Below are 26,050 nucleotides of genomic sequence, written 5' to 3'. Positions count from 1 at the left end.
CTACAATCAAGAGATGTCTTCATTAATGTAAATACAGAGGGTTTACAACAAGGTGCAAACCACTGGTTACACTCAATTGATTGATTAATTGGGGGAAAAAAATCCTTTGGACAAATGAAAACAAAATGAATGCGAATGAGGATAATGCGAAGAGAAAACAATAAAGAGAGGAAAGAGCAGCTCACGAGCCGTAGCATACTGTATCATCTGTTAAACGTGGAGGGAACACATGGGCTGAAGTGCACAGGGCTGTACTCTCTGCTCAGATTCAGCCAAATGCTGCAAAACTGCTTCTCAGTGCAAATGGACCAAAACCAACCCGAGAGTTTCACACAGAACAAATGGGATGTTTTTAAGTAGAAAAGTCATTCACTGGATCCCAACCCAACAGAGCATACTGTTTTAGTTACTGAAGGTAAATGAGAATGCAGCCAAGAGCTGCAAACCAGCAGCAACTGAAGGCGGCTGCAGTAAAGGCCTTAGCAGAGCTTCTCAAGGGAGGACACACAGCATGAGTTTGAGACTTTAGGCAGTATGGAAAGCATTTTCATTGAAATATTAAAAAATAATCTTTATATTTGAAATTATGCTAGCTTGTACAATTAATTTTGAGGCTCTGAAAATGGGGGATTATGTCTAAAAATGACAGATAACATCAATTTTTTGTAAAACCTACCAAATTAAAGCTGAAAGCCGGCGCTTCAATCATATCTTATTTGATTTAAAATTCACTGTGATGGCGTACGGAGGCAAAATGACAGAAATTTTGTCAAAGTTAGTGCAAAGTACCCTTAGATTACATCCAGTTAGATTCATTTGGCTCTAAATGGATGTCATCTAAGGGTACTTTGCATAGTAAGCTCAATACTTTACAGCATTTCAGCGAGAGAGAGAAAAAGCATCAGTCTCCTCTTTGGGAAACGCTTGGCAGACATTCCTTTTTAACGGGATAAAATCTGAACCAGACTCAGGTCGGGGCAGCTGTCTTGCCTCCACATGTTGGGGTGAGAGGAGAGCAGAGTGAGAAAAGATGAGTGTTGGAGAAATAACAGGCAATAAACACTGGGCAGGTTGGTAGGGCCAATAACCGCAGATCAGAAACACGAAGACCGTATCTGCAGAAAGGTGAAGGAGAGGGAGCACAGGGAGAGGAAAAAAGACCAAAACAGAATAAAAACACAAGTTAGTGACTTGTACAGGTAATGCATGGGCAGAGAAAGCTAGCTCAGCGTGTAAAGCGGATTAGCAAAAAAAGAAGAAGAAAAAAGAGAGCGCTGGTATATTTATAAAACCCTTTAAAACATGGTTATCTCACCCCGGTGCCTCAAAGTGCCACAGATTTTACCAGACTCGGTTTCCTCTCACTCAGCAGTCAGCTGCAGCACCTAATTTATCACAGCGGACCGCTTGTATAAATTTCCATCCTGCTCTCCTATACTTTGTGCCTCTTAAAATATTTAGAGCAACTCGCGCCGCAGATTTCTTCCATTTTACTTGCAAACCTCGCCGTTGACTTTTAGTAAACAACAACAAACTGCACCACGTGCTGCTCTGAAAACAGCCAGAATAAATGTTCTGTGGATCTTTGCAACGAAACATTTGCATAACCGGTTTTTGCATCACAGTCGCCCACCACACTGCTCTGTTCTCTGTTACACTGGCAAATGACTGGAGCATTTAAATTATTGGAATACCATAAAATATTGCAAGAAATGTACATGCCATCCAAAAATATAATAATAATAGCCCACAAAGGAGCATTTATATGGCGCCTTGTCTCGTATTCCACCCGTTTCTCCACTGATACGATGCTATTTCGTTCTAAGCGTTAGTTCTCCAATATTTGACCAGAAACGCAGCTCCCTAGTGTCCACTACAGCTGCACACTCTGCATGAGTTAAATTTAGACAGGATAGGGAAAAAAACAGTGTAATGGTGCTTGTGGAGGTGGAGCTGGTATTGAGGAGGTCATCAAGAAGCAAAGAGGCACATGCAAGAGGAAAAAGGGGTCTTATCTGTGGAGAGATGGAGCAGGAAATAGCGGTTTGAGGAATCATTTGTGGCGGCGGTTGGAGAGAAGGAAGAGAAAAGCAATCACAACTTAAAAAGGCTAGTGTGGAAAGGGGCTATTTACCCGAGAATGAGACTGAAAGCTCTTTTCGTTTTTCTTGTCTCCTTTGCACCCCCCAGCCCCGCCCCACCCTTGGCCTTAAGGGCTGTAGAAGCCGTGAGGGAGAGGGAAAGAGAGCAGATATGATAATGGTTAGAGTGCTGGGCTGTCAACGGTTTACTTTACTTGCATGTTCATTAGCCAAAAAATAAAAATATGGCTTCAACATGAAAAGTACAGGATGTCAGCAGTTTCTTCCCATGACATAGGTGACAGCATTTATTTTTTTTATTATTATGCAAAGGCTAAGTGGCTTTTTAAACTGCCGCCTTTCACCAACAAATGCGTCTCAGCAACACCAGCGTCTGACAAAGACACATTTGGCTGTCCGTGAACAAAAACACATCTGCTTATTTCCCTTCTGTTTTGACAGCTTGTCCATTAACTCATCCTCGGGGCTCGCTGTTAAGGGTTGGAAGTTACTGTGACGTGACACGTGGAAATAATCTGTGTAATTACCTGCCTTTCTCCTGTGTGCGTTTGCTAATTTCCTTATCAGGGGAGGACCGTTTCAAGAACCCGCTGAGCTGGGAAATGGTGGGAAAGAACCTTTGTGCCATGTCCATCCAGGGAATTGTCATGTTTGCTGTTACAATCCTCATCCAGTATAAATTCTTCTGCAAACCAAGGTGACCGTAAGAAACTTTAAAACAAAAAAACAAAAAGAAAAAACAACTCTTCCTTGTGTTTTGTCAGATAAACAAATTCTCTCCTGTTCGCAGCTGTTAGGATTAGTAATACGCTCTATATTGACTTTATATGAAACATCTGTTGCACTGCAAATGTGTTTTACCAAATTCAAAGCAATTATGTCTTCCTTTCCTTTTTTCCACTCTTTTTTTTGTAGTGTTTTGTACTCTAAAAGCGAGGTTGCCATAGGAACTAATGCCCGTGGCTTCATCTATTTATGAAAATTGCAGAGATTGTTTCATTGAGCTTAAACTTTGACCAACATAATTTGTCACACGAGTTCATGTTAATTTTAATGAAGGGTATTATGCCAACTGTGTTTGACTCTCTCCGCTAGACTTATTTCAGGGAAGTGGCTGCCTGCAGAGGAAGAGGATATCGATGTTGCCAGGGAACGAAGGCGGGTGTATGAAGGCGAAGCCCAGAGCAACCTTCTGAGGATCTGTGACCTCACTAAGGTATCCAGCTTTGGTGCTTTTTAGTGAGGTTTTTTCCATTCTGTTCTTGCTCCTACTTGATTTAATTTTGTTCCATCGCCTCTTTGTAAAAAGTGTAATTGTATTTAACCCTCATCTTCCCAACTGGGGCCTGTATTTTTTTCTTTTTGTAATATCTGAGTTTTGTTTTTTTTAATTGTTCCAGTATTTCATCACTTTTGTCAGTCAGTTTGTTCCCCACAAAATTACCCCGCCATGGAGGTTATGTTTTCAGTGTTTGCATGTCATTATTCTGCCTGAAAACACAATAACTCGAAAGGTTTTGAATGAATTGTGATAAAACTTTGTAGGGGTGGAGAGTGGGGTCATTTTAACAGCCCATTCAAATTTGCCTGACATCCACCGATGTCTTCAAGGTCAACTTAACGATTTATTGGTTGAAAATGAACAAAAAGCCTTAAAAATGAGAAACTATGAGTCTTACAAGTGTGCTGTGTTCATTCAACCTATAGAAAGTCATGTATAAAGATTCAAAAGTCACGTCACCTGTGACCCTTTCTTCAAGGTCAAAAGATTAATTTGAGGGTCACGGTGACAATAATGCTTGACAGAGCTATTGAAAACTGTTTCTTACTGCCATTGTTTGCATTGACAACATGCAGGCACACAGGGAATGAGGAAATATCACACCACTTTGGACCAATGACCTCTTTTTCAAAGTCAAATAAGGTCAAACTGTCTTAAAATGTCTTTTATCTTTAAACCTGCCTAAAATTCTCTTGCCTTTGTTTGTAAAGGTAACGTTTAGTAAATATCACATTTGAGATGCAGCTGGATCTACTGTATCTGAGAAAGCTGACCTCTGCCACTGATTCTGTTCATAATATTTATGGACAGAATATCTAGGTGCAGCCAAGAAACTCTAGGTGGAGGGTGAAGAGTTTGGGTATCTTTTTACAGATGATGTGCTTCTTTTGGCTTCATCGAACCGTGATCTCCAGCAGCCTGAGCTGAGGCTGTTTGCAGCCAAGAGTGAAGCAGGTGGGATGAGAATTAGCAACTCTAAGTTCAGGGCCGTGGTTCTTAGCTGGAAAAGTTTAGAGTGGCTGCTTTGGGTCAGGAATGAGTTGCTGCCCCAAGTGATGGAGTTTGTCTTGTGCTTTGTTCATGAGTGGGGGGAGAGTGGTGTGGGAGATTGGCAGACAGACTAGTGCCGTCTTGGCAGTGATGCTGACATTGTACTGGCCTGTTTTGGTGAAGAGTGAGCTAACCGTGACGGTGAAGCTGTCAACCAATAAAGCTTCATTCCTACCCTCACCTGTGGCCGTGGGCTCTGAGTAGTTACCGAATGAATGAGATTGTGGATTTCAGCAGCGGAAGCAAGTTTCCTCAGGAGGGTGTCTGGGCTCGACCTTACAGGAGCTCGGTCATTCAGAGCAGAGCCGCTACTCCTCTGCATCAAAAGGATCCAGTTGAGATGGTTTGGCCATTTGACCAGGATGCCTCCTGGGAACCTCCTAGGTGAGGTGTTACAGGCTTGTAACTGCTAGTTATGTGTTTCAGTTATTTTATATTGGGGTCAAAATGAGCTTGGTTGGTTTTACAATAACAGGGTACCCATGAAGATTGTACTTGGGATATTGAGTGCAAAGATTTTCATTATAGAGAACATGTGAATGAACTGAAATGTTGAATAATAAACTCTCAGAATAATAATAATGATCTCTCTTTCTCCTTATATGTCATTAATTACATAACTAATAATGCTCAAAGAAGAAATTTGGTTTGATGACGGACCTTCATCCTGTGACCTCTCACCTTTTTTTGCAACCTGATAAATTCACCCTGCCCTTTGTATGTCCTCGGCTTCTTATTTTATGACTTACTGCTATAGATTATGTTAATGTTTACTTTTTTATATGTGGAAAATTGTGTAGTCCACCTACAATACTTTTTGCAACACTCAATGCCTATATTTCTGAATCATTATGCATCATTGTACGTAAAGACTTTAGTTCACCTGAATATGTGGACGTGTGTGTGGGCGAACTTTACTCCCTTCATGTGCTCGAGCTATAATCTTTTCCAGGCTAAATGGGAAAGACAGGTTGGTAGCCTGCAGCTGTGTGCTATCACAAACATCATAAGTGGGCACAAGAACCAAACAAGATTACACTTTTAGAGGTGGAAAGGGTCTGCGCTCCTATGTAGCGCTGGCCCTCCTTTCCTCGGTGTGTGTGAGACTGAGCATACTGTGGCGGTGCGAGCCTCAACACCACCAAGATTAACGTCTCATCCATTGGCAGATGTTCCCTCCCTGCGGGCAGCGTGGCAGCAGGAAGTGTCACCACAGCAGCCTGCTTTGCAGCTCCAGTGCCGACAGCTGGACGATCTAACAGCCTTTTGCTTCTTACCACCTCTCTTCGCTCCTTTACTCCCTCGGTCTGCTCATTCTCACCATACTTAATCTCTCACTCGTTGCTCACGAAACACAGTTGTGCGCCACACTCCCTCGGGTAATTACTGAACAAAACAGTTGGATGGGTAATGTATTACAAATCATCTTCAAAGGCAAAAAGTTGGGCCGGGTTGTAGGAATGCTAGTTTTCAGCTAAGAGTTGTTGAGCTAACGTCTTTAAAGTTCTTAAAATCCTTGTTGCAAATGTGCCTTTCAAACAGTACGAAAGTATTCACTCGGTTTGGCTGAAATAGTCTGCTGTCGACAAGCACTTCAGTTATTACTCATGTGCACGTTCGCAGTTGACAGCACGTCTACGAGATGAGACACAGTGGCCCATCGCCACACAAACACAGCAGAGCATTGGCAGAAGGCATCAGGATTCTTCCTGCAGTGCCCTCATTGACTCCCTCCACAGCTGTGCCCCATCCATTGGGGGGTGTAGATAATAAAATGATCAATGAGCACATGGCTTTGGTGGCCGTGTGCCACAGGCTGGGCCCTGTCATAAATCTGAGCATGCCTCTGAAGCGATCGACAGGCCATCAATCATCTGTCAGATACCTGCTCCTCCCCTTCCTCATCCTGCTGCCCTAAACAGGAGCGTTTTGCTATGCGCCCCACCTGGTAGCCTCCACTTAGCTGCTGCATTAGCGTCGACACCATAATCGATGGAAGTGTGTCCGTCTGTGAGCATTTTCCAGGCCCAGTGCTGTCAGTTTAACCTTCCAGTCACTCACTGAGATGACAGGGAAAGTTTCAAGGAACCTTGTGACAGCTGTTTGGATTAAGGAGAATGAGTGATGAGTGGCACCTTGGCATACTACAAGTGTGCTAATGTGTACTAAGGGCATTTAAGTCGTTCAAATGAGACTCTTTTGGCAAGAGCTCTTGGTTTTATATTTAGAGAGGGCGTACATTTGTCTACAAAAACATTTATACATAGATTCAACTATTCATTAGCCTAAAACCTATTTACCCATTTTTGAGTGATTACCAGACTCGACTTAAGTGATTTTGAGGTTTTTCAGCTTTTTTCCAAAAAGTATATTTTCTGGCAGTTTTCCTTTTCTTAAATTTCCTCTTAAAAGGCAAACTAGAGCCTGCTTGTGACTCCATTTGCATCGTGTTAATAATTTAAATTGTTTAGACTCGCAGCAGTTAATCAGGCATGGCAGTAACTCAGTGCCTTTAAGTCTGTGTAGGTTCTCAGTCATCCAGGTCTTTGTAGTCTAAGGCAGTGTTTCCCAACCTTTGGAATAGAATAGAATAGAATAGCTTTTTATTGTCACTGTTACAGGAACAATGAAAGGCAGTTTGGCATTTCTCCATGTGTGTGAAGTCTACAATAGCTTAAGTATTTACACAATAACAGACAAATTGTACATTTACACAAGAAATATATGTACAAGTTATACATGCACCTGCAAACATACACGCACATACATACATATATGCATCCGTACATACATACACATACATATTTCCACATACACGCTTACATCTATATACATACACATACATGCCATCTAACTAGCAGGTGCATTGAGAGGTGCAGTGTGATCAGTGATATTGCACATTGAGTGGGGGGGGGGTGCTTGTTGGAACTATACTAAATAAGGTTATAATAAATACAGTTTATAGAGTTACAGTTTTAGGAGCCATGGCACATATTTCACATTAGAAAAATCACACCGCACACCACCAAAGAAACTGTCACAAAAAGCATATTGATAATTTTTCCCCCTTGCACCAGGTATAGCAGAATTTGTTTGGTTTGTCCCCAATATACCTTTTTTGCTTTCTTCTGACCACTACTCATGCTAGGGCCTTCTTCTGGGTTGGAATTTTCTCCAAGACCCAGGTCAGATTGACTATTTTTTCAAATATTTATCTATCAAATATTTATCGTTGCGTTGTCTCACTCACACCATGACTATTATGTAATTTCTTCTTCGTCTTCTGTTTTACTGGAAGTTGGCAACCCATTTAATTAGAGCAGGTAGTTGTACTGCCCTCTAGTGGAAGAGAATGTCATTATTCAGCCTGTTACTCACGCTGATCGCTTAGAGTACTAATCAGGTAGAACCAGATAATCTTCCACAGCACACCTGATCATTTCTCACAAGCGACTGGACTTCTTTAAGTTACTTGAAGAATTTCCCCTCTCATCCGAGAAGCTTCTTCAGTTCTAAAACCAAATGGTGCAGAGTCCCAGGTATTAAAAACCCTACTGGGAGATGTCCGTTAGGAGGGTCAATGACCCACTATTGATCATGTGCCTCACATAAGACAAGGTGTGAAAAATGGCGTGGGTCATTATCATCATTGTTTCAAGTAAAACCATGGTGAGATCTTACTTCACCCTATCATGTGACTTATTGAGACCACCTGACACAAGATGTTAGGTTGAGGCGCAGGGAAGGGATCTTTTTAGGCCTCTTTTACTCCTCTTACAAACCAAGCTCATTACCCTCAGTACCTTTAGGCATGTTGACGTGGTGAAGACAACCAGCTGAAGTTTCAACATGAGCACGACAATGGGCAAGAAATGCACTGAGGCTACAATTCACCAAAATTGGACAATAGGAGATTGGAAAAATGTTGTGTAATGGTCTGGGGGATATTTTCTTGGCATGCTTTGGGTCTTTTGGTACCAGTTAAGCATTGTTTAAATGTCGCAGCCAACTTGAGTGTTCTTGCTGACCATGTCCAGTGGCGGTCCTAGCCTGTTTGGCGCCCTGGGCGAACACTCCCTCTGCTGCTCCCCGTTTCTCGTTTCTCCTCCTCTACTTTTCTCTTTTTCCTAAACTGAGCTTTGAACTTTTCTTGTCCATCTTCCATTGGTTTTAATTTTGCACTCCAGTACACCCATCCCCCAACACGAGGATCACCACAACATAACCTAACACACCTACACCTTAGTTCACAGATTGACTTTGTCTAGGGTGCATTTCTGGGATTTCACACAACCCAGGATTCAAATCATGAATACATAATGGGCTTGGATTTACATCATTATGAATGAAATGTGCTCTATTTGGAAGCAGCCCTCCCCTTTCGACGGGTTGTGTGTGAGACTTTAAATCATCAAACTGTAAATTTTAAATTGTTATTGATCCCTTTACCTCTACTCCTAAAGTGTATATTTATTTTCTTACTCTTCTTATATTTATTGTTTGTTTACTTTCACTGCTGTAACTGGAGCCTCGTCGTCTCGTCTCTCTACATACTGGACTGTATGTAGCAGAGATGACAATAAAGTTTACTTTGACTTCAGCAGCAAGCAGGCGCACCGAGGGCTCTCGCGCTCACTTTATAGAATTTCGAAAAAACATTGGTGCAAATTATGAGTCTGTATCATAATGTCTGGTGGTCTGATTTGGTTTGATTTTATTTTGTTTTATTTTGAGAGTTGGTTATTAGATGCTGCTCCAGCCAGCCAGAGAATCCCCCGCCGCCCCGCCCTCTCCTCCCTGTGCCGCAAGCAGCAGGCGCACCTCGCAAACGGAGGGCGCCCTTACTCCCAGAAAACGGGCGATAGAAAACCGATTGGTGCCTATGCCATTCCCAATATGCGCTGGCACGACGTCAAGGCAGCATGAGTAGGAGCAATTTTTTTATTTTTTATTTTTTTCGATGCCCGTAATGCCGCCCCCCCACCACGTTGCCGCCCCGGGCAACTGCCCGTGTCGCCCGTATCAAAAACCGCTACTGACCATGTCCATCCCTTTACAAGCGTGTACCATCTTGTGATGGCTGCTTCCAGCAGGATAAAAACCATTTACCAAAGTTCAAATCATCTCAAACTGGCTTCTTGAACTTAATAATGAGTTCACTGTACGTCATTTCCAGAAGTTTGTACTTGTTCAAGACGTGAAGAGTGGTGAGATCGAAGGGTACACGTTCTTTTAACAGGGCTGTGAAGGTAAAAGGTGTCAAAAAATGTGAACCTTTGCACTGTGAGTCATGATCTGCAGTACTGTTTAAAAAAGAAAAAGGACCGTAAGTGTACATGGTTTAGCCAGAAATGCAGCATTTGAAACTCAAGACTTGAGATGTTAAAACCTAAATCTGTATTTTAGCTTTTTAGGTGCCGACATCCTATTTTCAAAGCCGTCTCATCTGATTAGATGTCGGTCTGCTTATCATGACAGCTGCAGCGGTACTCGAGCCAGAGGGGAATTATCCTTTAATTGCCTTCCTCCATACATATATCTCTCGCTTTGATGTAGCTTTAGCACCTAAAACTATCACTGAAAGGTAGTATATGTAATCCAGATTGATAAATACTGAGTGCAGCTGCCAGATGGTGCTGGAAAAATGATGGATCTGTGCTACTCCTGCTTTTATCAGATGCTTTTGATGTGCCAACTGTGTAATAAATGTAATGTCATTGTTTGTCAGACTTAAATGGCAGACTGAAATTTGCATTTACTTCGGATACAAAGTTTTAAAATACCAAGAAATGTAAGATTCATACTAACAAAAATTTAGCAACACGTTTTTGTTCCAGTGCAGCTCTCCAATACGAGAACATAACCATGCACAACACTCACAGAGAAGTCTTTTTTCAGCTTTTATGAAACCAAAACAGACACTCTTATTTTAACTCAAAAGGGCACAGTGCTGTCCTTGATTTTGAATGCTAAATATCTTAAACTGTCACACTCTCCAGTAAGAACAAAGGCCTTGTCTTGTCTTTCCACATGAGAGCAAAGCAACACTGATTCCAAGTTACACTGAAAGCATACACAACCCATATGTAGCCTTCAAAGTAGAAGGGCACCAAAAGAAATGCTTAATTTTGTTGGATGTTCATGATTTTTGTTTCGAATTTAACAAAACATTTTCATTTGAAGTAGAAGTTTCTATATTTTGCGTTTGTCAGGAAAAAGATGAAAGTAAATCTGTGGGAAGCCACCTTTTTATTGAAAGTGTAACCGCACAGCCTTGACATGATTCTTACTCACAATCCAATTACAAGAAATTTTTTTGTTCTGCATTGTTGAAGATATGATTCTAGTTCTGATTGGAACTTGTGTGGTCAATCAATTCGTCTGCCTTGGTTTGGACAGGCATTGATTGCAATGAGATGTTAAATATTAAATATATATTGAATATACTGGTTATTTTTTTCCTCCCCATACAGCAACAACAATATCTTAAAGCAGGATATCGCCAAAAAAGTCTCCTCTGCCTACTCAATTATAATCAAATATTCCACCTACAATTAAAGCTAAAATATGTTAGTTTAGTGAAGCTAACAGACAAACAAAGCAATTATATGTCAAATATAATAGAACAATGCATATCTAAAACACTATATATTACCTTTAGGTATTGGTGGAGTCCTCAGCATAGCATAAAGGAGGTTTAACTAGCCAGAGTTCATATCTAAACCATATGTTAGTTTCAGCAAGTATGCCACCAAAAAATAATACTAAAGTAAGATCACAGCCTATCTAAGATGTTCATATCTATCGCTTTACCCACTGGTTTATCTTGATGTCTACATTTGACACTTTTCTGTTGCTATCATAAGCTAACGATTCTGCTGGCTAGCTTGGTTAGCCATTCAGTATTATACTAAGTGGGACACTAATTTTGGCTAGCATAAACAGGCTTAGAAATATACTCACTTGAAAAATTGAAGGACAAGTTCCTTTTTGTCTAGATCCAGTAAACCCTGAAAAACATGCTTCCCACCTGTGGCTGAAAACAAGCCATACTTTTAGGTCTTAATAATTTAAATATTAAAAATGTATCAATATTAATCAGTTACTTAGCAGTTCTCTATCCACTGTCTCTCGACACACTGTCTTAAATATTTCTTAACTACAGAAGTATAGAGATAATCTCTTCACTCATTGAAGCCAATTTCTAATATAATATGTTTTCTGCTCTTATTTGTTTGGTTGTTTGTTTGTTTGTTTTTTTGACTGGACCAAATTTAGACAAGAAGAGAGTTTTCAGCTAATGATGCCGCTGGCTAGCTTGGTTAGCATTTCAGTGTTTGCTAAAGGAGAAGCTAATTTGGCTAGCACAAACAGGCTTAAAAGACATACTCACCAGTGTTGCCAACTTAGCGACTTTGTCGCTATATTTAGCGAGTTTTCAGACCCCCTTAGCGACTTTTTTTCTAAAAAAGCGACTAGCGACAAATCTAGCGACCTTTTCTGGTGTTGGAGACTTATTTATGACGACTTTATGACGGGTGCTGCCGTGGACACCTCGCCTGTTCCAAAGTGCTCACGGGCGGAGGATAGTCCTCCCCCAGCTGCTATCAGGGCAGAAGATGTTCACACCTGTGCGTCCGAACTGCAAATGAATCGCACATGAGCGAAGCCGCTGCTCCCGCACTGACTGTACCGCAGTCAGTTCTTCTTTTACTGTTATGCTGTTTTGTGGATCACGAGGTTTAAAACTACTTATAAACACACAGACACAAAGTAACTCCACCAGAGTGCCTATTTTGGGTCACTTTTACCGGTCCAAGCCCGGATAAAGGAGCAGGGTTGGAATTGTGACATAAAAAAAACAATAATTGCTAAAATAAATTAAATTTGTAGCTCTAAATAAATTCTAAATGCATTTAGGACGTTTTTTACTCACTTTATGTCTCTTCCACGATGTTATTTCTCTCTCCAACAACGTAGGTTACAATTATATTAGCATGACCAATTATGCAAATTAGCGACTTCTTGCAACTTTTAGGACAGCCAATAGCGATTTTCCTTACTGAGGAGTTGGCAACACTGATACTCACTTTAGAAACTGAACAACAGGTTCCTTATTGTCTACAACTAGTGAACCTGAAAAAAAGGTCTCCGCCTGTAACTCTAACTGGTAACTCAGCTAACCACCCCCAAAGGAAAATATACTTTTAGGTCTTAATAATTAATTTAAACAGTAAAAATATATCAGCGGTCACTACTTATTCAGCGTTTCACTATTTCTTCACACTCTTAATTATTCCTTACCTTTACTCATAGACCTCTGGTTATAATACAACCATATGTTCTCAATTTGTTTGAAAAAAAGAGAAAGAAACCAAATTAAGCAAAATTGTTTTTAGGTACAGAAAGCAACCAAAAAGGGTTTGCTGAAGGCTAATTTGCTGACTTTATCTAGCAAAAATTTAATTTGTATTTTTTTTTAATGTGAATTATTGGTTCAAATATATTTTGCGGTTTGGGAATTTTTTCAGATTTTGAAAGTTTGAGAACAACTACAGTTTTTACTAACCAGCAAATTATCTGTATTTCTTTTGTAAAGCTGCTGTAAAGCTGTATCATTAGTTTGCTCTCAAGTTTTCATTTTTGGGGAATAAGCCTCAAGTGGCCATTTGAAGAACTGCAGGTTTTTACACCTTGACATCAGTTTTGTTTTTCAATCGAGGATGTTGTGTTGTATGAGCTAAATGTAATTTCACAATTAAGATTCAACCCAAGAACTCCTTGATGCAAGCAGCCATTCTCCAAAAATGATGAGGTCGTTTAATCTTACATTTAATTGACAATTTGTGTTGAGCGGTCTTATTAAACTGGGTTTAAGACTTCTTTAACAGAAAAGATGGCGTGCTTTTTCACCAAGGTCGTCACACTGTATTTCGAGGCCAGTGAATGTGGCCGAATGCGCTGTCCGTGCATAAAATGCTGGTCATCTAGTGACAGTGTGTTGATGGTTATTGAGGTTGCTAAAGTGGTACTCAAGACAGATTTGCTCATGAATGCTGTCACTGCAGCCACAAATACTCATTTTTATGTCCTCTCCCTCTCTCCTCTGCGCAAGTGTCTAACTTTTTTTTTAATAGCTTTTCCCATCTGGCTCACTCTAAATGTTGCAAATGATCCCTTCTTGTTAAAATTTGTTTCCTTTGCATTCTCTCACGCTCTCTCTCTCTCTTTTTTCCACCTGCTTCTTCCATCTCACTTCCTCCCTGCTGCTCTGGCCTATCGCTCCATATTTTCTCATGCCATCCTCTTTGCTATCTTTCTCACTGTCTGCTTCCCACACTCCCATTGCCTCCCGCCTTCTCGCCTTCTTTCTCTCCCTTCCTCTTGCTGGTTGCTTGATTCATTTTATTGTCTGCTCCCTGCAGGTATACCCTCGGAAGAGCACCCCTGCTGTGGACAGGCTATGTGTGGGCGTTCCTGCCGCAGAGGTGAGCCAGATGCTGCTGTATCACACAAGCACCTTCTCAAGTAGATTGTCTGTTTGCACTTCTCTGTGTCGTGGGGCTTTTTTTTTAACAATCGTACTTTTGATTACTTCGCAAAAATCAGTTTCTGCAGAAAATAAAATATGAATGATATGAATTGCCCGACGGTACTGACTCACGAGAGCACGAGGGCATTGAGTTGGGCGATTGCACTGACAGTGCGAGTGTATTTCTTGACAGTTTGAGAGTGTTTGGCTCAGTGTTTTCTCAGAGTCAAATCAAAATATCTTCCACACTTCTCAAAGAAGACATTAGTAGGAACAGTGATCTCCTTATCAGGCTTGTTTATGTAGTCATACTACCGCTAAGCATGTCTCTACTAAAGATACAAGCAGGAAAGAAATGGGCGTTGTGTAGCAGCAGCATGTGGACTCAGTGATTGTTGAGTTCTGTGCACTTGGCAGAAGGAAACCAAACAGGCCAACGCCACGGAGGGAACTGGACAACTTATCTGTGTAAAACTCATTATATCATGTGGGATATCACACACACACACTCACTGTCACACGCAGCGTAGCGCTAGAAGCTTGATTTAAACATAATCTCAAATGCTGACAGGCTTTCGTGCTCGGCGGGCTTTCCGTTAGTATCCTATCCTCCCTTCCAATGTTGACTCAAAGCCCAATGTAAATGCCAGTGGAATATTGTGATTCACGGGGCTCTGCTGATCACACACTGCATTTCCATGCATTATTTACATCAAGCTTAGCTCTCTGTGCATTTGCAAGCACAGGTCACAAACAAGCAGGGATCAATGAATGACAGAAATCAAATATTTATGTCCGAGCCAGAGCACCTAAGGCGGGTCACATGACCGCGGGGCTCTGCGGGGACAACTTCCTGCCACATGCCCTCTAGAGGGAAGTAAAATCAGCAGCATCAGGGGAAAAAAAAACAGAGAGAGAGAGGGTGGTGTTTGTTGTAGCAATTTACCGAGTGAGGAAGAAATGCTTTTGGGAATGTTTTTTTGTTTAGTTTTTTTAGTATTTGTTCCTGTGCGCCTGCCGTGTTGATTCACAGTCTTGTTGTTTTGTTTGCACACAGAATATATCAATTTGTTATTTTGCTAAACATCGAAGCAGTCGAGCATGCAATATAAACTGCAGTCCCAGTTACACGCAGCAGACGAGTATTTGCACAGTCTATAGGTAAACTTCATTAAACGTGTTAATGAGTGGTATTTATTATAAAAACCTGCGTGCTGAAAACTGGAAATGTCATCCCAGGCCGGTTTCCCCTGCCTGTTTTTCAATGACACCGTAAAATACTGTTTTCCCTAACGGACGCCTCCGCTCATTGTCCCCGCCAGTGTTTCGGCTTGCTGGGAATCAACGGAGCTGGAAAAACCACCACGTTCAAGATGCTGACAGGAGACATCCCAGTCTCCAGTGGAGAGGCCTTCCTAAATGGATACAGGTGAGGCCCTAACTCCCACTAGTGCACCAAGTACCTCATCATAATTAGCCACCCAGGAAGGCTGCTCAGATGGGGATCGAGCTGTAGTTTTTTTATAGCTCACATCCTGTTCCACAGCTACATTCATTCTCTGTAATACCGCTTTCTATTTTTCCATCTCCAGCACTCTCACTGTCTTTGTTTTTCCCAGCTATGCAGTTCCACTATCTGTTATACATTTGGCTGTCTCGTCTCTCCTTCAGCTTTGGTTTTCTCTCCTTACTCTGAGATTCTCAGAAATGCTGAAGACTCGGCTCTCGCCTTTTTTCCCCTCCTTACCTCTTGTACAGCTTACACATATTTCATTCCTTTTCATATCCTCACCCTGCACCCTGCTCTGTTTTTTTTTTTGTCTCAGCCTTGCAATATCAGTCATAAGAAATCTTTGTACATGCCAAAAACCAAAAAAATAAAAAATACCCTGACACTCGAGCACTTGAGAGAAAGAAAGTTTGCTCTTCCTTATTTTTAGGAACAAACAACCGTGTTCCGTTGCCTTGGCGCGCATCTCTTAAGGCGGCACGGCAGAGTGCGGTTGAGCCGCGGCTGTTCATTCGCACGTCTTGCAATTGACTTTGTGTTCAACGAAAAACAAGCGGCGAACAGAGCATCGCTTTGCTCAGCAGTGTTTATGTTGATTAATGTAGGTACAAAGGAGATCAGAGAAAAATCCGAGACCTTTAGGGGGAACGAAAACTAAAAAGAAAAGAAAAAACAGATGTGATTACACCCACTCTTCTGTTTTCAGCTCATTATGCTTTCTGTGCATTGGCAAGAACGATTAGTGGAAGAGAAAAGGCAGCTTCTCTTAAATGGAAGTTTATGCTCTCATGGCAGTCGTCCCTCTTGTCTGCATTTGTGGGCTCACAGAAAATAGCAATGCCTACATTTAGCATGCTTTTACTGTTCACGAAAAGCTAGCATGCTAACCGCAGCAGGTGGCTCATTAGCTGCCATTATTTGATGAAAGCCAAGAAGGAAGTGGATTACCTCAGTTACCACAGAGACGCTAATGCACATCATCACATTTATAAGTACATATTTGGGCTAATTAACCCCTCTTGTTGGAATCCTCAGTCTTCAAAGATCATCCAGAGTTTAGACGTTTTAGTCTCTACACTAAGCTAACAGCAGTGTAGTCTGTGCAAACCCAGTGCCAAAATTGTTGAGATGATGCATAATATGTAAATAACAACAGAATACAATGATTTGGAAATCCCATAAGCCAAAATTCTATTCAAAATAGAAAACATATCAAATGTTTAAACTGAGAAAATAAAGTGAAAGCTCCTGACTGGAGGCCAGTTCTGCACTTGGACTCTTCTACTCCAAAGTCATGTTGTTGCAGTATGTGGTTTAAGGTTGTTCTGCTATAATATGCAAGGCCTTACTTGAAAAAGATGCTGTCTGGAGGGGAGCACACGTTGCTCTAAGACCTGTTTATAAAACACAGCGCTGACTGTGTTTTTCCAGATGTGCAAGCCAGACTGGATGGGGCCTCTCCTCTTTAGTCTGGCAGACACAGCATCCATGTTTTCCAGAGAGAACAGTTTTCAACTTTGTCTCCAACCAATTCAGTGAGCTTTAGCTGTAATGTCATTATAGAGCCTTAACCTGCATTTGTGGATAGCACGGTGAACTGAGATAGCACACAGTGATTTCTGGAAGCGCTTTTGAGTACGTGCAGTGATTTCCGTAACAGAATCATACCTGTTTTTAATGCAGTGCCCGCAGGTCCAAAGATCATTTGCAGCCAGTGGAGATTTTTGACCCTGTCACTTACGTACAGAGATTTCTCCAAATTCTTAGGATATTTAAAAAAAAGTATGTACTGTACATGGTGATGTAGTCAATGTGTTACAATGTGTCTTACAGCCGCAACTGTTTTAGAAATGTGTTGGTGCCATTAACTTTAAAATAAGCAAATATCTTTCTTAAAATATAACATTTGATATGCTTTCTGCAGCACGTTCTCATGGCAACACGTATCATACTGACACGTGTGACAAATTGTCGGTATGTTATGTGTTCGGAGGCATGAGAGCCAGATGGAATGAATCTTTACTTTCTCATCATGAATCGCTTTAGATTACACTGTGATCGGGTTAAGGTTATGGTTAGGGCTCCAATGGAGGACTGGAGCCTCAGTTCAAAGCGTCGATTATCACCGCGAGTGCGTTCTATTAATTTTAATTGAGAACCCGTAGCGCTTCATAACGACATGGAAAGGTACTTTTCCCGTTACTATGAGACGTGTCTCATAGTAACGGGAATGGGCATGCTCTGGCTCTATTGTAAACAAGATATGGATTAATGAGATTTGTAAACAATTGTTTTCAGTTTTTATTTACATTTGACAGTTTTTCCAACTTTATCAGGAATTGTATTTGTATTTCCAAAGCATTTTCTGGCTTATGACACTTCCCCTCTTGTGGCCAGATGCTGCACATAAATTCCCAGCCTTATTCGTGATGGAAAATAATGTTCAAATTTAGTCCCAAATCCATGATAGATGAAACAGAAAAGCAAAAGTGAAATCATTAATTAGTTATTACTTTTGTGAATATGATTTTCTCTATTGAAAAAAAGAAATACAGTGGAAACCAGGGCCTTAAGAGTCTTTAAACTTGGGGCCAAGAGATCCTTTTTACAAATGAAATACAGCTTCAATCCGATAAATCTGACACCGACAGAGCCTAACAGTGGTTAGCTCGGAGCAGCTGTTTAGCTCATAGCGAATCAGTCACTCTTAAAAATGTTATTGCAAAAAAAAGAAACTTTAACTCATGCGGTGTGATGGTACGTTTTAAGCCTGTTTCATGGATGCTTCTGATTGGAGGTCTGCAAGCTTTAATGTTCATATGAAAGGCTAAGACTGACATGAAAAAACGCTGAAGCGTTAACGGACTTAAATAGTAGCACTGTAGTTTTAATTATCAAAGGACTATTACTCACTGTTATTGTGAACTTTTATTCAGAGCTAGAACTCAACATATAATTAGATTAGTGGAGTTTTCGGTTCACAACACGACCTTGTTGAGCTGTAGCAGACTCCAGGCAGCAGGTGAAAGAGATTTCAAGTGAAAATTTGTTGAATGTTACTAAGAAAATAAGAGAAAAAAATGCTGCGAAAAACATTTGTTGCTGCTGATGATGGTGAAAGTATTAATATAAGAAAATGTTTTCTGTGTATTTGTGTTTGTATTTGATAAAACAGAGAATGTGTGTTATTTACTTAAGACTGCAAATACAGGATGTGAAATGAACCCGTCTGCTGCTTTATAATAGTCTGGAGGAATTTCACTGAGGCCTTGACTGGGTCACCTCTGTTCCTCTAATTCTTTTAAGTTATTGTGAATATCTGACAACTTTACTTTCTACGCCAGTTTGAATCTTCTCCTCTAAAACCCAGCTAGACGTCTACTTCAGTTATGTTGCTGTTTGCTGTACAGCTTTTGTCTCTTTGTGTTTCATGTCTTTGTGTTTCATGAAGACTGCATGTAATACAGTCTTCAGATATTTTATTAGAAACATGAAGGTCACCCAGCGTTTGTGTTTCTTCCGCAGCATCCGAACTGAGATGAGGTCCGTTCACCAGAACATGGGCTATTGCCCCCAGTTTGATGCTCTCGATGAGCTGCTGACTGGACGAGAGCATCTGGAATTTTACGCCCGGCTACGAGGGGTACCGGCAAGCGAGGTTGCCATGGTAATCTTCTTAATTGAAGCCTTTGTTTCACTCCTGGCTAATGGTGTGCATCACCACATCTGCACCTTGGCTGGTACCAAGTGTAGACTAGATAGAAAGCTATTGAAACAGCATCACTATATTTATTTTGTTTGTTTGTTTGTTTGTTTGTTTGTTTGTTTGCTGCATCGAGCAGAGTGCATCTAAAATGCATGTAGGGCAAAGTGAAGTACATGTCAAAGTGATAGATAACCTCTATGAGAGAAGCCATACATAATGAAAAATGGCCAGTAGAAGAAAAGGAGCAGTTTGTGGGTTATGGCTCTGCATTATTCACAATGCCCAGTGGTGTGGCCCGCCCTAGGCGGCCTCCCCGCACTCCTCACACTGCCCGCTTCTCCAGCACTCAGATCAAAAGAGGAAAAGGCTGCTGGTGACCATAGGCCTCAGACCTGGTGCCAGGGCTTTGATGCCTTAGCTTCAGTGCACAGTTCTGTGCGGCTAACAAAGCTCTTAACTTCGCTGCAAAAATTTCCTCACTGCAAATTCTTATTTTTTTTATTTTTATTTTTTGCAATGGCAAGTCTTCATCCAAACAGAGTCCCCGTGCCTTATTTGCATAATCAATAAACAAATGCATCCACGTTCATGAAAGGAATTCATTGGGTCCTGCAGCCTTCATTTAGTGCAGCATGCACATCCACAGCTCTGGCCAGGCTCCTGCTTTCTTGTGTTTGATGAGATGTTGTTGAAAACAGTAAAGTACCTCCACAGACCTGCCATTAACGTCTCATGGTGACACCAGCTGTCACGCCCTGTCCTTGAAAAACCACACAGCTCACATATAATAGTCAAAATATCATCCATCACGCTATCATGAGTCCAGTGATGGGGCTCAGGTGAACTCTCCTCTCAACACCACAATGGCTGCTCTGTTTTCTCTCCTCCATAGGTGGCTGAGTGGGGGGTCCAGAAGTTGGGGTTAGCCAAATATTCCAACAAATCAGCAGGAACCTACAGCGGCGGGAACAAGCGCAAACTTTCTACAGCGATAGCCCTGATCGGCTGTCCTCCAGTGATTTTTCTGGTGAGATTCAGCTTTATTGATATTGTGTATGTGGTGTACAGCATAAGCTGTTTTCTCTTTAAATACACACATGCAGCAGCGTGAATACGACAGGTTAGAACGTCTAGTAAAAGAAGAAAGAATAAGATACTGATCAGACTTGCAAACCATTACTGAAGGATTTTTTAAGTACATTAATTGTGGATGAGCAGTGTGTGCATCTCCGAGGTCACTCAGTGGTCGTGTTTTAATTCAATTTCATTTTCCGGGAAAAAGCACCGGTCCTTTTGGAAAAATGTGGAGCAGACAGAATTGTGTTTGCACATATTAAGTCCTTCTTCATCAGATCTTAAAACCGAGAGCCAACACATTTTCTCACCCATGGAAAAATAATGGAGGAGTGACCCAGAATGTGCTGCGCCGCGTGTTTTCAATTTATGTGTATTAGGAAGTCGTGCCGTGGCATTATGAGGGACAAACTTCAGCGGCCTTAAGCACTTGGAGCTTCACACGGGCTTGCTTAATTAAAAACCTTTCATTATGATTTTTGCAAAGCTTCTGCAACTCAGTCAGCGTATCACATGGTCTGATGTGATTTCCTGAGCTTTGATGGCAAAATAAAATGTAAAAATCTACACTTTAATGCCTGTTTTCGCCCTCCTTCCTCCCAAAAATGTCTCCAACTATTCAACATTATTCCTGTTTCATTTGCTGCCCGTCAGCTGTAATTAACACATTACTTTGTTTCATTTGCAGCAGTTCATTGGATTACGGTGCTAATAATAATTTTATTTAAGTAATGACTCCATCCATGTTAAATTAAAGATGTAAAGGAGTAATCTTTCCAGACGTTTCTGCCTCAATTTGTAAGCTATCAAGCTGCACTGTGCTAAACCTTGAGCCAGGCTAGCCTCCGTTCCAAGTCAGCGGGGGACGCTGTGTTGTCAGCTCCCCGTGTCAATTTCGCCACTGCGCGCGAGCCCAATGAGCCCAGGCAGCCTTGAGGCAGCGCCACATACAGTTTGCACGGGGACACATTGGGCATGGCGACGGAAATGCCCGTGGGATTTGTGGGATTCTGCTAGCGAGGATAGAACCAGGCGCGGAACGAAGCCAGCCTGTGGACCGAGTACTGTCGATGTCTAATCAGGCATGGACAGACAAGCCCCGAGGAAAAAAAACCAGCGAGTGACTGAGATGTGTGAGCGTGCGCCGTGCTGCGCTGGTGTGTGCTTCATGTTTATGTTCCCATCATGTGAACATGGGTCTGGTCAGAATTCGCCTTTGTAGTGCAGAGCTTATATAGCTCTCGGTTGCGCTGAGCAGATTCAGCGGCCTTCGGCACAGATTTGACCACAGCTCCAAAAATATTCCCTCTCGCGATGTTTTGATGATGATGATCGGAAAGAGCTTTGTGATACTAGAGCCTAAAAATCCATGTGATTTTTTTTCTCCCCCTTTTCATTTCATCACTTCTCTGAAATCACACCGATCCACAGCTTACCTGCTTGCATACACTGCCTGACAGCTCATTCTTAAAAGAAGCGCCTGGGTGGAACTGACTGAAAGCTTTTCGTTCATTGCAGGATGAGCCGACCACCGGGATGGACCCCAAAGCCCGACGCTTCCTGTGGGACTGCATCCTGAGCGTCATCAGAGAGGGACGCTCAGTCGTTCTCACATCACACAGGTGCAACATCGTCATCTATCGATTCTTATTCCTTTATTTATTTGATGCATTCACACCAAGATGGAGTCAAAATATTTTGACTCTTCACCAGGGAAAGCACAGCACCCAAACAGTCCACCAATGAAAGCGAGCTATAAATATTGTAATTATAATTGATTGGAGCCACACTTTAGTTGAAAGGTATTGTTTCCTGTGTGGCAGTTAATATTGGCTGCCAGAAACACACTGGCTGCTATAAAGCAGTCATGAAGCGTGAGGGCATATTGACTGACTGCCGCTTTTTTTTCTTCTTTTTTCGCCTCTGTGAAAAGAGAAACTGTCAATATCAGTGCTGGAGTCTTTTCATTGTCCAAGGCTTCCCGGAGCAAAGTTAAGTTTACTAAGTATTTCTTCTGTAGCGCTGTCCACCAATTTAAGATATGGCGGAGTTTTTTCCTGTCTTTTCTTTTAGCAAAGTTGAAAAATTAAAAGCCATATTTCTCCGGGAAACCCACAACGTTGACGGCCCGAGTCGATATGGAACATTTAACAATTTGCTGCCTGTTTGTTTGACCGTTTACCAAACCCGAGTCGTATGTGAGGCTGGCAGGCAGCGCCTGTGGAATGAATGATTCTTATTACACGTGCTGCTTTCATGGAGCGTTTGGCGTTTGTCGTCCCGGGCACGCCGGCTGAGCTGCATCCAATCGTCCATGTCATGACCAGGTGGTTTTGTTTTGTTAAGTGGCGCGCTCGCCAGGTTTTTACAAAGTCATAATCCTAATTGCGTCATTCCTCAGAAAGGCATCGCAGGTTCTGCCCCGGATACAAATGACTCGTGCTCACTCGCGACGCCGAGCGAGATAAAAAATTAGAGGGTGAGAACTACAGATGGGCCCTTCGTCTCCCTCTAATTACTGAATTTGCTGTACGCTTTAGATGCTCAAATTTGAACTGTGAGTCAACATGAGTGGGTGAGTGAAGGTGTGAGTCCACGTGGTCCAAAACAAGAGCACTCAGAGAGCGCCGCCCCCTCTGAAAGGAAGGGGCTGTACTTAAACTTTGATGTTTTAAGCTGATGTCAGCATTGGTTATATGGAGATCCCCAATAATGACAACTGCATCGTTTTCATGAATCATTTGTGCTGATGTCAGGATTGTTAATGGAAACCTAGTGTAGTATATTAAACTTTTTGTGAAGTCGTATAATGTTGCATTAAAAAATAGCATTTTAAAGAGTTCAAACAAAGAAAGTGCTCATGTCCTTCAATCACTATTATATTGCTTTAAAGTTTAGAGATGATCAAATAGAAACTAAAGCTTTTAATTAATTTGTGTGATCCTGACCTTTGACCTGTGCCCTTGAATCATTATTTTCTTATCTTCACCCATATGGTTGGAGCAGAGTTGGCTGAAATCTTTTGCTTCTATAAGCTGTAAAAACCTGAGATTTTAAGGCTGATTCATGAAGTGAGTAATTTTTTAAAAATCTCTGACATCACTGTGATGTTGTACAGCTCTCTCCATGCCCTTTCATATGATATATTACTCAATATGGTTTCTCAATATTTTTTTTTTAAACTTGGGTGCTAACAATGATGGTCATGATCAAATGTTTAGCCAAACTTGGTGCTCGTTACCCTGAATGCCTCGTATATTGTTGTGTAATTTAAAGATGATCCTTAAAAAAATCGTGGCTAATCTAAAGTTTTCATCGATTTTCACATTTGGTGTGATCTTGACCTGAGTTTCAGAAGTTAAAGACAGACAAAGGCATCTGGATTTTTTACAATTATTTGTTTTTGCTACTTCACGAGTCTCCTCTCTTTCTTTCAATAGCATGGAGGAGTGTGAAGCGTTGTGCACACGCATGGCCATCATGGTAAATGGTCGCTTCAAGTGCCTCGGGAGCATCCAGCATCTGAAGAGCAGGTAAGGATGTTTTGTGTTTCTTTGCCACTAAAACAAAGAAGAGGAGAAAGAAATAAACCGCAAAAATCTTTGAAGTAACTTGAGTTGAGATGAAAGAAATCCCTGTCTCCCACTGAGGCGCTCTGTTATTTATACTGTGTATATAAATAACACAAAACTGTGTGTATTGATAATAAAAAGAATATAGGAGTAGATTTAAGTTTTTAAGGAAGAATGAGAAACCTTGCTTATAATACTTGGATTGTTTCATTAAGAAGGCGCTTAAGAGGAGAGCCACAAACATGAACATTCGCTCTCGTGCTGCGATGCTACAAATGTTAGGCAGCATGTTCGTGAGGGTGCTGCTAGTTAACAGGGCTGACCGTACTGATGATACTAAAACTTCAGTGTTGATAGCTGTAATGCATCTAATGTATGATAATCTGAAAAATTAGTGTGTGATTGCAGTTTGTATAGTTAAGGCTACAAACTCTGTCACTGTCTTCATGCATCATAATTTTGCCAAAAAAGACGAAACGCAATACACCAAGTCATGGATGATTTGACTGACAGATTATAGATATGACAGAAATACTGTTACTGTGATTGTTTTTCATTCCATCATAAATGTGAAATGACTCATTTGTAATATGTTTTATTTGCTTAGTTAATCATGTTTGAATTAGCAGGTAAATGTTGTGGTAAAAATAAACACATGTTAATGCCGTAAACGACCCATAGCCGTAGAGTTCCAGCATGTGGTGACGTCCTTCTCTTCTCATCGCCTTCATTTCATACCTTGATGTAGTCTTTCTCTTTTAAATTTTCTCCATATAAGCACTCATCAGCCACTTCTTTAGGTATACCCTTTCAGTTGCTTGTGCAAATATCCAATTAGCCAACCACATGCTCGCAACTTAATGCATTTAGGCATGCAGCCATGGTTAAGACGGGATGCTGAAGTTAATCCTGAGCGTGAGAATGGAGGAGAATGGTGATTGAAGAGAGTTGTTGGTCCTGAGTGTTTCATAAACTGCTGATCTCGTGGGATATTTCCACACAGCCATCTCTAGGGTTTACAGAGTCTGAAAATGAGAACATATTCACTGAGTAGAAGTTCTGCCGCTTGATATCAGACGGCAGAAGAATATGGACAGACTGCTGAGATCAAGCAAGTAATTTCTCAAATAAACACTTATTTTAACCTCTCCAAATGTCACCAAAATTGGACAACAGAAGGTTACAGAAACGTTTCCTGATGTGATGATTCTCAATTTCTGCTGCCGTGAATTTGGCATAAAAAACATGAAAGTTATTGGCGTAATGGTATGTTGTACCATCTTCTGATGGCTGCTTCCAGCATGATAACTGTGCACAGTGTTACAAAGCTAAGATCATCTCAAAATGGTTCACTGTACTCACAGTCATCCAATAGCGCACTTTGGCATGTAGTGGAAGAGGAGATTCACATCGTGGATGTGCAGCACCTGTGTGATGCTGTCATGTCAGTATGGACCAAAATCATGCTGTGAAGAATTGAGGCTAATATGAAGGCAAAGGGGGTCCAAAGTGGTACTGACAAGGTATAGGTGTAGAAAACATGGCTGAGTATATACACATCTGTGATCATGATTATGATGATATTTACCCATAGTAACTGTGAAAGCTGTAACCTCATATATTCAGACGTTTATTTTCCATATTGGCTGCACTGTATTGATTTCACCTGAACAGACGCAGTCACGTATGCAGGGCTGGCATTTCCGTTCCAGATCTTTCGCCATTACCTCAAATTCATGTTTGTTTCTCTTCTCACACATGAATTCTGTTTCCGTCGTTCTGTCCTTATTCACAGCGTGAATTGATATTCGTCAGGGCTTTTAATGGGTTTCTTACATCTCTCCATCATAGATATCCCCTGCTGTTAACTCTTAGCGCTCAGGTCTGCTCTCTGATATTCATCTGACATTTTCCAAGTCCAGCACGTACGCCCCGAGCCCTGCATGTAACAGTGAGGCCAATCCATTACCTTAGCTACAGTGTTGTGACATTATTATTACCACTCCTTTGTGCAAGCTGGTAACTGGAAGAACATTACAAACACACACACACAAGCACTGCATTCATGACAGGAATATGTCGTGGCAATCTCTGGGTGCAGGGAAAGATCAATACACCTGGGATGAGGGGTGGAGCAGACCATTTTTCAAGTTGTCCGGGGGATTAGCAGAAACGCCTGCAGGAGCAAGGAGGGGTCACCGGTGTCAAGGGTATTTCCTATC

General features: G+C 41.4%; 1 protein-coding gene across 1 annotated transcript in view; it reads left to right on the top strand.

Annotated features, from left to right (window-relative positions):
* The window catches only part of LOC102789175 (phospholipid-transporting ATPase ABCA1), a 180,025-nt gene that overhangs the window by 136,963 nt on the left and 17,012 nt on the right, over positions 1 to 26,050 (top strand). The window contains exons 40-47 of the mRNA XM_087838332.1: positions 2,670 to 2,799; positions 3,198 to 3,318; positions 13,860 to 13,922; positions 15,289 to 15,395; positions 19,002 to 19,143; positions 20,075 to 20,209; positions 21,775 to 21,878; positions 23,697 to 23,789. Of these exons, the coding sequence (XP_087694458.1) occupies positions 2,670 to 2,799; positions 3,198 to 3,318; positions 13,860 to 13,922; positions 15,289 to 15,395; positions 19,002 to 19,143; positions 20,075 to 20,209; positions 21,775 to 21,878; positions 23,697 to 23,789 (895 nt within the window). The remainder of the gene's footprint in view (positions 1 to 2,669; positions 2,800 to 3,197; positions 3,319 to 13,859; positions 13,923 to 15,288; positions 15,396 to 19,001; positions 19,144 to 20,074; positions 20,210 to 21,774; positions 21,879 to 23,696; positions 23,790 to 26,050) is intronic.

The sequence above is a fragment of the Neolamprologus brichardi genome, chromosome 3 (assembly GCF_056152115.1).
Source record: "Neolamprologus brichardi isolate AB-2024 chromosome 3, ASM5615211v1, whole genome shotgun sequence".
Lineage (NCBI taxonomy): Eukaryota > Metazoa > Chordata > Actinopteri > Cichliformes > Cichlidae > Neolamprologus > Neolamprologus brichardi.
Note: the sequence above shows the minus strand (reverse complement) of the source record. Positions and strands in the feature narration are given on the sequence as shown.